Source organism: Camelina sativa, chromosome 3 (assembly GCF_030686135.1).
Source record: "Camelina sativa cultivar CO46 ecotype springtype chromosome 3, ASM3068613v1".
NCBI classification, from domain to species: domain Eukaryota; kingdom Viridiplantae; phylum Streptophyta; class Magnoliopsida; order Brassicales; family Brassicaceae; genus Camelina; species Camelina sativa.
Window position 1 is genome coordinate 12925874 of NC_141882.1, and position 16785 is coordinate 12942658.

General features: G+C 29.7%; 2 protein-coding genes across 3 annotated transcripts; both read left to right on the plus strand.

Annotated features, from left to right (window-relative positions):
• The first annotated feature begins 6036 nt into the window (after positions 1-6036).
• On the plus strand, positions 6037-8039 carry LOC104777043 (uncharacterized). 2 transcript variants are annotated; one of them, XM_010501236.3, is made up of 3 exons: positions 6037-6377; positions 6683-7416; positions 7495-8039. In XM_010501236.3, exons 2-3 carry the CDS (start codon positions 6755-6757, stop codon positions 7811-7813), a joined length of 981 nt encoding a protein of 326 aa, XP_010499538.2. In that variant the 5' UTR covers positions 6037-6377; positions 6683-6754; the 3' UTR covers positions 7814-8039. The 2 variants fall into 2 exon arrangements, with proteins under 2 accessions (XP_010499538.2, XP_010499537.2); XM_010501235.3 differs by having other exon boundaries at positions 6263-6478.
• Positions 8040-9781: 1742 nt separating this feature from the next.
• LOC104777044 (uncharacterized) lies at positions 9782-11509 on the plus strand. Its single transcript, XM_087508952.1, has 3 exons — positions 9782-10072; positions 10233-10969; positions 11046-11509. Exons 1-3 carry the CDS (start codon positions 10040-10042, stop codon positions 11371-11373), a joined length of 1098 nt encoding a protein of 365 aa, XP_087365078.1. The 5' UTR covers positions 9782-10039; the 3' UTR covers positions 11374-11509.
• Positions 11510-16785: the final 5276 nt, after the last annotated feature.

A 16785-nucleotide genomic window follows, 5' to 3' on the forward strand; every position in this document is an offset into this window, starting at 1 on the left:
TGGAACAGATGCTCTTTCACCATGGTTGTGACTGTTTGTCGGAACAAGTCTACGAACTTGGTGCGGGCAGATTCAATGACGCGAAGTCTTTCGGCTAATTTGGCGGCATTTTTGCTGAATGCACCGGCCATGTTGAAAAGTGAAAGAAGGATGAAACGTAGAAGAAGAAGCGTGAAACAAGTGTAGTGTAGATGAGTAAGTGTGGTGTTGAGTGGAGGGGGGGGGGGGTATTTATCGAAAAAACCCACCAACGAAGGGGTTGATTCACTGAAGCACAATTCATTTCTCCCCGTCACGATCATATAGGACGCTCTTTAAAAAAAAAAGTAATTGCCTTGGGCTAGGACTCCTTCAGAGAGATAGGGAGATAGATGAATAAGACAGGAATAACTTCTGCGAGTGAGAGGTATGAGAAGAAGGAAAATATAAATAGAGCAACGAGGGTTAAAGCTCTGCAAAAGAGAAGAGAGAGGATTTACAGAGATTTGTTTTTTGTCACCATCAATCTATTAATTACAGAGATTCTTTTTGTTTTATTATTTGATTTCATTTTGCTTTATTATAATTATTATTTTTTAAATATAGTATTTAATTTGTGTTTCATCTAGTAATTGTTACTTGTTAGTATTCCCTTTTAACATATATATATATATTTAATCTTTTTGCCGTAGCTTAGACGTAGAGAGTTTCGATAATTATTCTCATTGTATGGCACCAAATCAACTACATGATTAAGGATATCGTAGATTCATATGTTCTAAATTTTTTATGAAGATTATTAATCATCTTGTAGGTAGGTCTTTACGTATCATATATATATTTTAATAACCTAAAATTATTAGGTTTCAGTTCAAACTGATCTGTAGATACTATAATATTTTTTATGGACTATAACGTTTATATTATTTTTAAAAATTTATGGACTATGCATTGTAGATATTTTTATGGAATGCAATATAGTCTAACTTTGTTTGGTTCCTAATTAGTATGTATAATTTAGCAGACTCAGGTTACAATATTTTAGAGATATTACAACTTAATGGTTGAGTCGAAGATACTATAAGATGTGAAGCAGAGAGAAACTGTGAGGTCTTTTATTACAAAGACAGAGCCAACTTTAAACCCGAAAAAAAAAAGACAGCCAACTTGCACATTTTAAGGATCTTTGTAGTTTGTACGTAAGCATGCAACTAAGACTGTCAGAGTTTTAATTATATTGGAAGTGCGAAGTCTTTATAATGTGATTGTGAACTGATACTCTCAGAAGTTCTTTAGTTTTATTACCAATAAATATACTCTATATGCTTCCGACAGCTATTTTCTCTTTTTTTTTTGTTAACAAATAAAAAAGTTTACTTTTTTGTCAAAAAATAAAAAAATTTATTTATATAAGTTGTTCTTCGAAAACGAGTTCAACGAGAAGTCACTTTCCTCGAAACTTGACAGGCAACAAATTAACTACATACTGTAATAATTTTGTATATGGTATGTATCACATAGAAGTTAAACCTAAATAAAGTGGTTTGTGTATCACATAGAAGCTTATCCTAAATATAAAGTAGCTTAGTCACCTCTCGCTCAATTTTAGCACGAATCAATTTTATCGTATGTATATAGTATGGTCTAGTACTACCAATTAATGCTTCAACCTCTAGTTTTATATGGAGAGACTTATTTATGATCATTTACATAGGTCAAAGAAAACAGCAAAAGAAACAGACATGATATATGTGAAGATTAACTATAAGAAAAAACATTAGGTTCAAAATATATATGTAATCAAAGACGACAATGTTTTTTAGAAATCTTTTATATATTTGTAAGAAGGGAGATGCATCTCAGTCTCACCACGTCAATCATATAACTTATACTTTATTAGAAATATCTAATTATAGTATAGTATAATTATTATAGGGAAGACTAAGGTGATGACACGGATTGGACTGAAATTTACACGACTACTAAACACAACTATCTTGCTGATGCATCTGCAACGTGGCTAGTGTTAGATAATTAATTGTTCGTTCAGTCGTTTAAGCATCGACTGATTTTAGGGATGAAAATCACCTTTTGATCAAGTTCCAAACATCCAAATGACGATCCTTGTGCAAAATATTTATTGACAGCCAAATCGAAATACCGAAACACATACGAGTTTATGCTCTAGCTCTGATCTAATTACGAATGTGTCACTATGCATCATTAGTCAAGGGTAACTAATATTGCACTTTATTGTTTTAAGTTTTTTTTCTTAGTTATTGGGAAAGACTTATTATGATATTAAATTATAGATCTAGAAGTCATGATATTGTAGAATAATAGATTACTAGATTTTAATCTGCGATATACTGCCGGATTATATATTTTTAATATATATTTTATATAATTTACTAAAAAATATTATGTTGGATCAAATATATATTTTTCAAAGTTGACAACATATATATATATATACATTAAAAAGTTTTTATAATAATATTGAGATATTTGTAATTTATTTGCTTTATCTATATACAAATTTTTATTTTAATTTGGAATTTAATTAATCATAATTCTTTTATTTTGGAATTTAATCAATTAAAATTAGTTGGTTGTGAAAGTAAACATCAGTAAATATGTATAATACACTTTGTAGTTCATATAATATTACTTAAACATTATCCACTAATTTGAAAATTAGTTAGTTTTGCATAGAACCTATTAGTTATTGAAAAAAACAATTAATTAGTTTTGTATATAGGAGTGATAGAGCGGGTTAGTGTTGGTTTATAACTCTTTTTTATATAAGATTAAGTTTTAAGATATTTTGCTTCTGTTTTTAAACCAACCGGCAAAAACATATAATTGTACTAATATTGACCCTAATTTCCATCACATACTTATAATTATTTTTGGTCTAGGTTTGGACACGTGTACAAATAAAAAATTTCATAAAATATTGTTGCAGTTTTAGTATTATGCATATGTTAAATTGCAAAAATCTGTATTTACACAAATTTAGTTTTATTATCACAAAGTTAGTAACATTGTTGATATTAATTATATATGACTAAATTTGATTTACTCAATACATGATAAATATGTATTTGACATCTTAACTCTATAAATGACACATTTTTTTCTCAGTCAAAAAACATTTATAATTCTGAGATTAACTCAATATAGTATATTTATAATTCATATAAATTTAAAATATTTATAATTATTATAAATTTTAAATATTTATAATCCATAAACATTATTATTATAATTTAACCCGCAGTGTAAAACATTTCTTTATTGGAATTCACATTTTTTGGAATTTGCAGATTTTGTTGGAGTTTATTAATAACTACTAAGATTGCATAATACCAATTTTTATTAAATCAGTTTAATTGTACATATCTTATATTGGTGTTGTTTTAAAAAAGTAATATTAAAATCTAGTTTGTTTAAAGTTTTGGTCCTTTTTATATATTTCATCACTTAATCTTCTATATTCAAATCAAACGCTAATCATGTTGATGATCCACACACAAGAATGTGTATATATATTACTGAAATTAATTTGTTTTTGTATTCAAATTTGTTTCTAATTTAAATTAAATTTGTGAGTAATTAAAGACATACAAAAACGATTATAGTTGATTTATAGGCCTATCATAAATTTATATGTTGAAATCGATTATTGTAAAGATATGGTAGAGATTCTTGGGATGATTTAGGAATGTGTTATCGTTACCAAAATTATTTTTATTAATTTGATTTAAAAATGAATAAATATCAATGATATTATTTATAAATAAGTTTCAACTTCAAGCCTTCTTTATCAAACTACTGTGAAAATGTTAATAAATCTTAACTTTAAGTCTTCTTTATCAAACTGTTGTGAAAATGTTAATATAGATGCATTAGCATTTAGTGCTAAAAAAGGTAACGTGGAATTGTTTTTCTTTTTTTTTGTTTGGTAACCACTAAGGTGGAGTTTAGACACAACACCTAGAAAGCCGTAAAAATATACAGTAGTAGAAGATAATGAGATTAATTTTATTTTTCCTCTGATATTTTTCTTTTCTTGAATCAACTAATTAAACTTTTCCTCTGATTTTTCTTTTAGTTTAAGGTTTGTTCCAGAGAAGTGGGAGAATATTGAAAAATAATATGAAGAGTTTTCAAAGATATGTCGAACGAGAAGTTAAAAAAAAAACGAGTCGAAGACTTCATCCAAGGGTTCAATAGCTAGACAGACCAGATCACAATCACGAGTTTCGTCTAATTGGATTCCCTTTATTTAATTTTAATAGCTACTAGCTAGTGGGCTAGTATAAATTATAAAAGTCAGAGCTATTTTTACTTATAGAGTACATACTGTTTTAAAAACTTGGACATGAGACGACTATTTTGACAGTCGTAGAATTGTTAAAACTTGGACATGAGACGACTAGCAAGTAGTATAAAATTAATTTAAGAATGTGAAAAGGATAATTGTTACTTATAAATGCTCTATTTGGTCCGTTGTAAAGAAAAAGAAAAGAAATGTATAATCGCTTAATGCCAAGAAAACGAACATTCTAATATCGGTTATTTTATTTAGTGAAAATATACCAGTTTAACACAAATTTAACAATTCATTCCTAGATTAACACTCTATTTTATCCAGTAACTAGGATGACACCATTTTTACGTAAAAAGACAAAAAAACTCACAAATTTTTTTTTTAATATTTTTTTTTGAAAAACGAAAAATCAAAAATTAGAGTATTTAATATTTTGATTTAAAAATATGATTAATGAAAAATATAAAATGATTAAAAAATATGACGTTTATTTTTTAATATAATTTAAAAAATATAATATAATTTAAATATAATGTATTAAAATAATATTATTAAAAATATATGATTTAAAAATATGAGGTTTAAGATTATATAGTTTATAAAAGTTTTATAAAAAATAGAATATATGAAATTATAACTAAAAAAATAATGTATATAAAAATATTAAAATAAGATTTATGAAAATATAATATAACACATAAAAATATGATTTTAAAATCTGATGCTAAACTTTTTAATATGATTTAGAAAAATTAAATGTATAAAATATACTTTAAATATATGATTTTAAAAATATGATTCATAATATGATTTATAAAAATATAATTAATAACAATATGACTGAAAAAAATATAACTTAAAACAAATCTGTTGTTACTATATTTCCATTTTACATATAATAAATTTGTTATCAAACACCAGATTTTTGGAAGCAAATAAAAAAACTGTCATAACGTAAACAAATCTGCCATAACGTATGGTGTTGACATAGGTCATTGTAGCAATTTTTTTAAAAATGATATAAATCTGTTATTAAACGACAGATTTTTGGTTAAATTAAAAAATATGTTGTAACTTTAAAAAAATCTGTTATCATTAGAGGTCAACCTAGTAATTATTTCTCTGTAAAAAAATATGTCATGTTACGACAGATTTTTAATTAATAAAATAAATCTGAAATAACTGTGAAAAATAAATCTGCCAGATATTATATCAAATTTGTCATATATTGTGAAAGTTTGTGGTGTATTTATAAATAAGTGTCGTAAGAAATAAATCTGTCATCAATTAAAAATCTGTCATAACTATAATTAAAAAATCTGTCATCCAAAATAAGTCTGTCATACAAAAATAAATCGGTTGTGCAAAAATAAATCTGTCATATACAAATAAATCTGTCACAACTAGTCATGCAAACTTTTGAAAATATTTTGATTTTCTTAAAAAAATTCTGGAGGGTAAATTTGACTTTATTTTTTTTCTAACAAAGCAAAAAATAATATTTTAGGCAAAAAAATAACTTATGTTACATGTGTCTAGAATTCTAGATATGATATTTAAAATTGATATTTCTAAATCCACATTTCACACTAGAACACAAAAGCACTAGCTAGGACTAATGATCACACTCAAGGCCCATTTTGAAGTTCTGAAAGATAGTATAACGCCCCCCCCCCCCAAAAAAAAAAGGTTAAATATGTAAGTTTTTAGTTAGAGAGATGTTTGCACACACAAAAAAAAAGATAGAGAGATGTATGAAAATATGGTAGGCTCAGAATTTATGGTTTATTATTAATGTACTTGTAGATGATTCTGTCAACAAAGTTATTGTATCTTTCTTTTGTAAGAACTGTGAGTGGGGCTCGGTAATGAGTACAACGAATACGTAATGGGTTACAAAGATATACAAAGAAAAAGGCAAAAAAATATAGAAAAACTGAAAAAAGCATAATTATTGTCTCTGTTCTAGCAGCTACCTTGGCTTTAGCAAGATTCCAAAAACGAAAATTTCACGAAAAAGGAAACAAAAGCTTGCTAGCCACGCCTCTATCTCTCTTTTAAGGTAAGAGAAAGATATATGGTAGAGACTCCACAAGAACTTTTGGTGTCTTGGTTTTGTTATCTGCAATAATGTCTCGGCTTCTCTCCAAGCTCTCTCCCCTCGTACGCTCTTGCTTGTTTTTTGTTCAATTTTCTAATAACTTCTTTTGCTGTATTTTCTTAGATTTTAGATGGTTTACTTTTCTACTTAATTACACTAGATTAGATAAGGATCGGAGGGTTGAGTTATAGATCTAGGCTTAGTTAGAGAAGAAGATGCTTCATTTACTTTGATTGGTCTTAATCTCTGCGTGTTTAACATGGCAGATTCACAAGAGCAGTAGAATCGTTCGTTCATTTTCATCCTCGACGACCGGCCCATATGTTTCGATTTGCAGCATGATGGAACCCTCACCGGACGGCGGCAACCTCGGACAAGTCATGTTGTTCAACCTAGTAAATTCCGAGTTAGTCAGAACAGACAAAACATATCCCATTGAGCTTTATGACGCGCAGTTGGTGGGAACTTCCCATGGATGGGGATTTTTCTCTAATAGAAGAGATCGGTCGGTCATTATCAGCGACTATCTAAACCCCTACGCTTCCAAGTCAGAACCAAAGATGATTCCTCTGCCTTTTTTTACCGGAATGTACTCTGGCCAAACCGAAGCCGTGTGCAACGTGGCCATGTCCTCCTCTCCTCCTGATCAAGACGAAGAAGATTGGGTTGTTGGCATCAAGTTCTTGGGTAGACAGCTGAGCCTCTGCAGGCCCCGTCGTGACCTGCGTTGGACTAACATCCTAGCCCCTTTTGAGTCATGGGATAGCTCAAAACTTATGTATTCCAAGAAAGACCAAAGGTTCTATTTGCTTGCTCCTGGAGGCAACTACTTATGCTCATGGGATCTCAACTTCAAGGAAGACAAGAAGCCTAAGTTCCATGAGTTGGTTTTGCACAACCTTCCCAGCATGCCACGTTCCCGACGGAAGCAGTTGGATTCCTACTGCAGGGAGGATCACTGGGTGGAGTCACCTTCGGGCGAAAGCTTCCTTGTCAAATGGTACATCATATAGATATTTTATATAAAGGAATTTTCCTGAAACAAAAAGTAAACACGTTTAGGTCTTCTCGGCTACAGGTACTCAGAATACACTCCTGAAGGGTTCAAAGCACCGACTCTAATGGTGTTTAGAGAGGAGTACACACAAGATGGGAGGAAAAACATGGTTTACACTGAGGACATTGGAGATTTGTGCATTTTCATTTCTAAGGGAGAAGATTTCTGCGTCGAGGCGAGCTCTTGTCCTGGACTCCACCGTAACTCCATCTTTTTACATGGACGTTTATTTGCGACGTTCAATATGAGCAACAGTACCTTCTGGTGCTATGAATATCCCCAAGGTACACCAGCAAAAATTCCCTACTGCCAGTACTGGCTTCCTCCGTTTTCTCCCTAGTGCTCGATCCATCCTTGCTTCATTGCTGTTATATATTGTCTGTCTGGTACTCTGGTTGGTTGCTTCTGTCCTGTTTTACCGATTTGAATTGTCAAGATAATCTAGTTAACGACTGCATTTGGTATTTTGGAATAATTGTTACAAATTTGAAATATTTGTGTAAGGATATTCCGTGTGTCACGTATTTATCAAGCTTTGCATCGTAAATTTCAGAACAAATTTCTCACAGGTCCGGATCCTATATTAGCTTTTGTGTTCCTTGAATGAACCCCAACCGAGATTACTCCCCCTTGTCAAGTTTAAAGCTTGTATATGGAATCGTAGTCCATGACTCATAAACATTGATGTAATCTCTACTCTCTCATTTTATCTTTCAAAACTGTATGACTTAATCGGTACCATTTAATTTTTGCATTTTCAATAGAATACCTTTTTTCAAAAAAAAGAAACAAAAAAGAAAGCAGAGACATGGAGACTACAATTTAGACCAGAGTGAACCTGGATTCTCTAGTTACACATTTCTAAAACTTACTCCTCTTACTGTTAGAACAAAAAGATTCATCTGAAGCATGTAAGGATTTGATATTCCAACTGCAACTTACAGATTTAATTTATATGCACGTTATTGCAGCACATATATATATATAATTTCTATGACAGGTTGAATACTTTAATAATAAGGGTTTATTGGCAAAATAGTACATTTTCAAAACTTAATTGGAATTGTAGTATATTTACTATTTATAATTAGAGAAATTGATGGGTTTTACTATATGTGTAATAGAAGATATATGAGATAGATAAGAAAGTGGGGTATAATGTAGTAGTATAAAATTACAAAAGGGTAGCTGCATAAAAGATATCCGTACAGCATATTTAGTGTACACATTTATTACACACATATTAAATATTTTTATTTCATTCATATTAAATATAATATATATCAGCTGTACGGATAAAAACATGTATATTAACATATATATAAGTACACTAATGTGTACAATCACACGTACAAACACCTGTACACATTATAATGTGTACAAGCACATGTACACTTAATAAGGTGTACTGATACAAAATTTATAAAAAATATTTAACATTATCAAATATAATCATTACACAAAATGCATATCAAATTATAAAGAAAAAACATAGATTTTTTTGTAACTGTAAAAAAAATAAATAAATATATATATATATATATTAAATAGTATTTTAGTTATTAGATTCAAGGGGTGATTTAATAAAAATATATATATATATATATATATTTAATTTTAATGGCACATTTGTAAATAAAATGATTAGTAGAGGATTAAAAAGTAATTCAAATAGTAGTAAATAGTGAAAGTGTGTGTTTTGCCAATTTTAAATAGTGAATGTACTAATTCTCCAATTAAATTTTAAAAATGTACTAAAACTCCAATTTTCTCTAATAATAATCCTCATGTGTTATATAAATTTATAATAAGAAAACACACAATTATTTATTATTTTTGCTCTTTCTTAAGCTGATATAGTGTTAGTGTATATGTCATGGCTTTGTGAAGTGAGAGAGTATTAATAATATACTATAGATACATATAGAGATCAAAGAATTGCCAAAGAGAAAGCTCACATCTCCAAAGCCATATATAACTCCACATGATTATTTCTTAAAACTCCTTTTTAACTGCAACGCTTCAAATTTTAACTGTTTACATTGAATTTTAATTTTTCGTGTTGTCAATATACATTTAACGAGTCTCCTAGAGTCCTAATTATACATTGACTCAACACTTACTAGAGTAGACCCCATATGTAAGTTTTTAGATAGAGAGATGTGTGAAATATGGTTGGCTCAGAATTATTAATGTACTTGTAGATGATTCTGTCCACAAAGTTATTGTAACTTTTGTAAGAACTGTGAGTGGGGCTCGGTAATGAGTCGAGTTATGGGTTACAAAGAGATACAAGCAACAAAATATAGAAAAATTGGAAAAAAAAAAAAAAAAAAAAAAAGAAAAGAAAAAAAAGAGCATTATTATTGTCTCTGTTCTAGTAGCGACTGCCTTGGCTTTGGCAAGATTCCAAAAACGAAATTACACCAGAAAGGAAAGAAAAAAGCATGCTACCCACGTTTATATATATATATCTCTTTTAAGGTAAGAGAAGATATATGGTAGAGACTCCACAGATACATCAACTTAACTTTGGTTTTCTTTTTTGGTGTTGTTATCTGCAATTATGTCTCGCCTTCTCCCCAAGCTCTCTCCCCTTGTAAGATTTTACTTGATTTTTGTTCAATTTTCTAATTTCTTTTGCTTGTATTTTCTTAGATTTTAGATGGTTGAGCTATTACGCTAACGGAGGGTTGAGCTATTGATCTATTCTTTAGAGAATTGGGGATTTACATTTATGTTTGCTTTTAACATGGCAGATTCACAAGAGGAACGTTCGTTCGTTTTCATCTTCCACGATCGGTCCGTATTTGTCGCTTACTGTCAGTGCAGGACCCCCAAAGGAAGGTGTCAGCATCGGAGAAGTGGTTTTGTACGTCCCAGCTAAACAAGAGTTACTCAACCTTGCGGACAAAGCAATTCCAGAAGAAATCATTTCAGCCAAATGGATCGGAGCTTCCAAGGGATGGTCAGTTCACTCTGACACACAAGACCGTTGTGTACTCCTCACCGACTTTTTGAACCCATGGAATTGCAAACCAATCCCCAAACTCTTGACTCTGCCTCCGCTTAATCCTCTGCTCTCTTGCCAAACTGATGTGATCTGGAACGTGGCAATGTCCTGTTGTCCTGATGATGATGAAGACTGGGTTGTTGGCATCAAGTCATTGGGTGACCAGCTCAGTTTCTGCAGGCCCCGTCGTGACTTGCGTTGGACTAAGTTCCAGACCCCTTATGACTACTTTCCAACCTCGAATCTGACGTATTCCAAGAGAGATCAAAAGTTCTACTTGCCTGGTCCTGGAGGCCATCACTTGTTATCCTACGATCTCCACTTCGACAAAGCCGGCCAGCCTGAGTTCCATGAGTTGCAGTTCCGAAACTTTCCAGAGTCGTTCAAGTATGACTCGGAGCAGTCGGAGATGTTTCCTTCTTCTTGTAGGACAGAACGCTTTGTGGAGTCACCCTCCGGAGATGAACGTTTCCTCGTCAAATGGTATAATAATACTGATCTATAGCTACTACCGTACTACATTATTGCTGAACCATTGATCATTGGTTTTTGTATGCAGGTACGCCAAGGGTTGTTTGGCTTATTCGAGTAAAATAACATATGAAACGCAGCGGTTCATGGTGTTTAGAGAGGAGGAGACTACAGAAGGAAGATTCATGTGTTACACTGATGACATTGGAGATCTCTGCATCTTTGTTTCAAAGAGCGAGGCTTTTTGCGTCCCCGCAAGCTCTGTTACTGGCCTTAAGCCAAACTCCATCTATTTTGTTGGCTTTGGCGTAGGTATCTACGATCTTACCACCAGAGATGTCTCTACTTTTCGAGCTCCCAGAGGTGCACTAAATCATATTGTGGACCCTTACTGGTTTCCTCCATCTTCTAGCTAGTTCTAGGATTGGATGGCTTTGTTTGCTTCGATTTTACTATCTCTCGACTTGCTAAGATCTAAATTTCGGTCATCTATGTTCCCTTTCGACTGTATTAATTAGTTTGTTATGATCAATGGAATAGTTCTTCTATAAACATAATTTACGTACACAACTCACTTCATTTATTTAAAATGAAGTACCACCTAAATAAACTATGGTTGTCACATGTTTCCCCATCCCACTCCCAACTACAACAATACATGTATTTGAGCCAAAAAAGGAAAGTTTGCTATGGCATTAGAGAAATATTGTTTAAAATTCTATCCATTTTATTTGGTATAATTAAAAATCTCTCATCCTCAAACCAATTTTTTCATACCCTTCAAATATCTTCAATATATACTTATACTAGAAAGTTACCCACGCAATGCGTGGATTATAAAATTAAATATTTTGTATATAAAATAATTTTTTTATTAAATTATTTAGGAAATGTAAATGATATTATTTATATATCCCTTGAAAAGAATTTAAATATATACATTTATAAGTTTATAATTATGAAGTGTGCATGTTAAAAAAGGAAAATTTTCACAAATTGCATAAAAATAAGTTTTCTTTTTAAATTTAGCACATCATTTCTAAAATTCTAATATATATATATATATATATATATATTAAATATTTACAATAGGTCTATGTAATGTTTTTCCATGTAATGCGAAAGGATGTTGTAAAGTTTGGGAAGTGATTCCAAAGACGCATAAAGAAGTATGTGATCTTTTGACCATGTATATATGCATTACACGATAATATTAGGCAAAGTAAAATATTTTTTTTGTAATGGGGATAAAAACTTTTTAAAACGAAAAACAAAGCAAATTTGCGAAACATAAACTTAGAAATATATTGTAGTTGAAGATGAGAGGACTTAAGAGAGAAATCTAAGGGACTTACAACTATAATATTATGAGTGAATGTTCAAAGGCAAAGAGATTGTGTTTTAGGAGTCGAGCATTGGGCTCATCTTCATCACTCAAGATTTCCAACTATAGTTTGAAAGTAAAAAAAACACACATTACAAAACAATGCAAAAACTTTAAATCATGACTATCATAAAACATAATTATTTGAAAGAGGCTAATAAATATTGACAAGTTTCTGATACCCAAAAAAAAAAACTTTGACATTGCTTTGTAAATAATTGCTTCAAATAGTCATCGATATATTAATATGTTAATCATCATACTGCAAGACATCATTTTAAAAAAAAGAACTTCATAAGAAAAAATAAAATAAAATACCATGAAAAATGATGGGAAAAGAAAGACATATAGTGCATGATCATTTTCTTCATTATTAGTCATGTGAGCATTAGATCTTATATAATACACTAAATATTTTATGAAGTTTGTAAGGAATTTCATTGACACACTATTCTGAGTAAACACATTCATGGCAATAAATACAATTATAAAGCATATTAATTGTAATTAATTTTGTCATATTCATTATTGCAACATGAACAGTTTGAACAAAAGAAAACGTCCACCTATAATGTCTTAAAGGTAATTGATTGACCAAAGTAAATGTAATCTAAAGAAACTGAACAAATAAAATATCTCAATTTTTAAAAAATGTGTGTAGACAATTTAGTTTTAGATTAGCAATAATGTGTCTTTTATTTCATTAAAATTGAAAAAAAAAACACATGTTAAAAAAATTGAATGGTGCCAAATGACAATTTCTCAGAATTCTACTTTATTATAGATTAATATACATATTGACATGTGAAACCGATAAAAATAGTTAATTAATAGAGTTACTGTTGTGATAAAAAATGAGTGAAGAATCTATATATCGTAATTTTTGCTATAAAATAATACTAAATAAAAATCTGAAAATAATTAAATTTTTGGTAAAAGAAGAGTAAAGTAATTTAAAAGAAAAATAGTGAGGAATATTCAAATTGTATAAATTAAAATAGATATATTCTTGTAAAATGGATTACTTTTTTTTTACCAAATTAAAGTATATAGAGTATTGCTATGAAATAATACTAATTAATACAAACCCAAAATAATTAAATATTTGGTAGAAGAAGGTAAAAGAAATGAACACTTTTCTAAATAAATAAATTTAAAGGATTAAACTTCAAATTAATGTGAAGTACATGTGTCGTAGAAATAGAACGCCAAATATCGCATCCATAGGCAAAGTTAAAAAAAAAAACTTATCATATTATATAAATATATATACATATGTATTTAGTTTTGTTTTCAAATAAATTTCAGGTGTGTGCCCCACCCAATAATATCTACAAAATTATCCACAATGGAACACGTACAAAATATCAAAAATAGAATTTATGCAAACAAATTTAATATTCTCATTTCCTTTAACTCGTCCTCTTCCAAAATTTATATTTTTTTTTCATTTGTGTAATGGAGATAGGATCAAGGAAAATGGAGCTTTGAATATGAATGATTAAAATGATATGATGAATAAAAGGATGGAGAATGAACTACTCATGTGCTGCTAGAAAGGGAACATAAACACAAGCTATAAATGAAGCTTGTTTTGGTGTTTCTTCTTTCTCATTCGAGAATCATCTTTTTTGAAAAAGATAGATCGGTTCATGTTCATCGATATGTCTTGTTATATATCTTGTGACGTTTTACGAACCGTTAACCACGTCAAGATCAATCGACTTGAAATTTATAAGATGGATCAAGAATACAAGCTATAAATGCACCTTGGTTTCCTGATTATTAATTCTTATTCGAGAATTATCTTTACTGATAAAGATAGATCGTTTCATGAGTCTTCAATCACGCGAAGTCACCTAAAGACCAAAAAACTTATAAATTTTCTAAAATTAATCAAGAACACAAGCGATAAATATAATGGAGCTTGTTGGCCTTAAGATATTGGAATACAAGTCCCTATTTGCAATATGTATTTTACGAAATCTATGATTTATTCGTAATATATGAATACATGAAATTGATTGTTGGCTCATCATCAGTTTTATGATAAAATAACATATACTCATTCCATTTTAATTTATAAGAAATTTAGCTAAAACATAAAAAATAATTTCTATTTTTTCACTCTTTTTAAATTTATATTGATAACAACATCTAATACTTGATTTAAAACTATATAGCCGATGATAAAACACTTGAAGCCCAAAACGTCAAATAAATTATCTTTTTGCATAAAACTTTAATCTTTTTAATCATATGAAACGACGTGTTGAAAAGATGTTGATGAATTATATTATATAAATCTCTACTAACTAATACTCTTTTTTTTTGGATTAAATAGTGTGTATGCTTTAGCTTAGTCCAAGCTGCTTAGATGACTCAACTTACAAAATTTAGAGATATTATAACGTAATGGTTGAATTGAACGCGGTAGGGAATTTTCTTATCTTAACATGTGAAAGAAACTGTCGAAAGATCTTTTATTACACATTTTAGGGATGCCACCACGTAATGTGAACTAGATGTATAATGTGAATTAGATGTACGTGTCCTATCCTAAAATGTGAAGTATATTCTGTTGGAACTCGGAAGTCCTTTTTTACAAATAAATACACTAAAATGACTTCAGACAGCTATTTTTTTTGTAACAAAAGAAAAAGTAAAAAAATATATATATTTTTGTCATTACAAGACCGGTTTAACTAAAAGTTACTTTCGTAGAAATTCAGAGACAACTAAAGTATCTATATATATGTAGATAACGGGTAGATAATATTAGTATATGGTTTTGTATAAAATCTAATTAACCAAAATGGTTTAGTCACTTGTAACATTGATCAAGATCTTTAACAAATAATGATAATAAAAATCAATCAAGGATACACGATGCTAGTTATTGAAAGTTTTCGATATTGAGCTTAAATTTAAGAGGAATCAAGTGATTTAGCTAGTAGCAGTGTTAAGCTCTAGTTTTCTTATGGGAGTAAAATAGTAATAATCATTTATATAGGTCATAGACAACAACAAGAAACAATGATTAGCCGTACGTCACATGATATGTAACGATTAACTATAAGAAAAAAGAAAAAATATATATATTCTTTTGAATATAGACGGCCTAGAAATATCAGGAGGAGGCATATATGATATATCTATCAAAAGAAGACAAAATTCTTAAAGCCTTTTTGTATATTTGTATGAACGATAATTCATTTCATTCTTACCACGTCAGTCGTAAAATTATAACTTAATGATGAAAATATCTAAATATAATAATTATGAGCAAGACTAAGGTGATGACAAGGAACTGGACTGAAGTTTACACGACTACTAAATTAATAAATATACAACTAACTTGCTCATGCAGCTGCAACGTGGTTATACATTGCGTGCGTTATCCTATATTTGTGGTAACTAATAAATAAATTTAACATTAAGAAATTTCAGGGATGAGAAAAGAAAAGAAAATTATTGGTATGAAATTATCTGCAATTCACACTATATAGTAGTTGTCTACTCTAGAACAAAACCCAAACAACCAAATGACCCACGTAAACAAGTAAATCTGCAGTATAAATAAATTATAAATTATATAGTAGATCAAACATGTACGAATTTACATTTGAGTTCAAATATAACTACCATGGTGCTACTGGAACATGGTAACTAATATTGCACATTTATTATGTTTCTTGTTCGTTTTTTAGTTAAGAACGATTGGAAAAGTCTACTGAGTAAAAGTTGGTTAGAGTGAGAAGAAAATCTCAAGGTTCGTAAAAGAAAAGTCGAGGAAAAAGCGCTAAGGTGGAATTTAGACAACATATAGGAAGCAGTATAGTAAATGTAGTAAACAAATTTTATTTATTTTCTCATAAATTGTTGTTCATGACCAAATAGGCAAATAAAATTTTCTAAATAAATTTCAATTTTTACAGGGTACATATTTGTAAGTAGGTTAATGTTTCGAAGATAATTTATCTTTTATCAAAATTAGTAAAAACATATCATAGGCCATAGGGCATAGGGTATACACTATATATAAGTATATAAACGCATTGAAAGGTATGATAAAATCCCATTGAACCAGATTTCAATATAATTATTCGTAAAGTGATAGTGAATCATGAGATGATGCAATTAAAACAACCCACTTCCACGTGGAAGAAGAATAGATCTATCACGTACGATATCTATGAATAAAATTGTATTACGACGTAAGACATTAAAGTATTTACCCCAAACTCGAGTTAATGACTTAATTCAGTTTCACAGAATTTAGATTTGAAGTGCTATACTTGTTTTTTTATATAAATTAAGTCATATCATGAGTTATAGAATAAATAGTGCTCTTCGTCTAACTTCACAAAAAGTTATGAATTAATTAATCGATATACAATTAAAAAGGAGAGATAAAACCGAGAACATATCCGATTATTGTGTT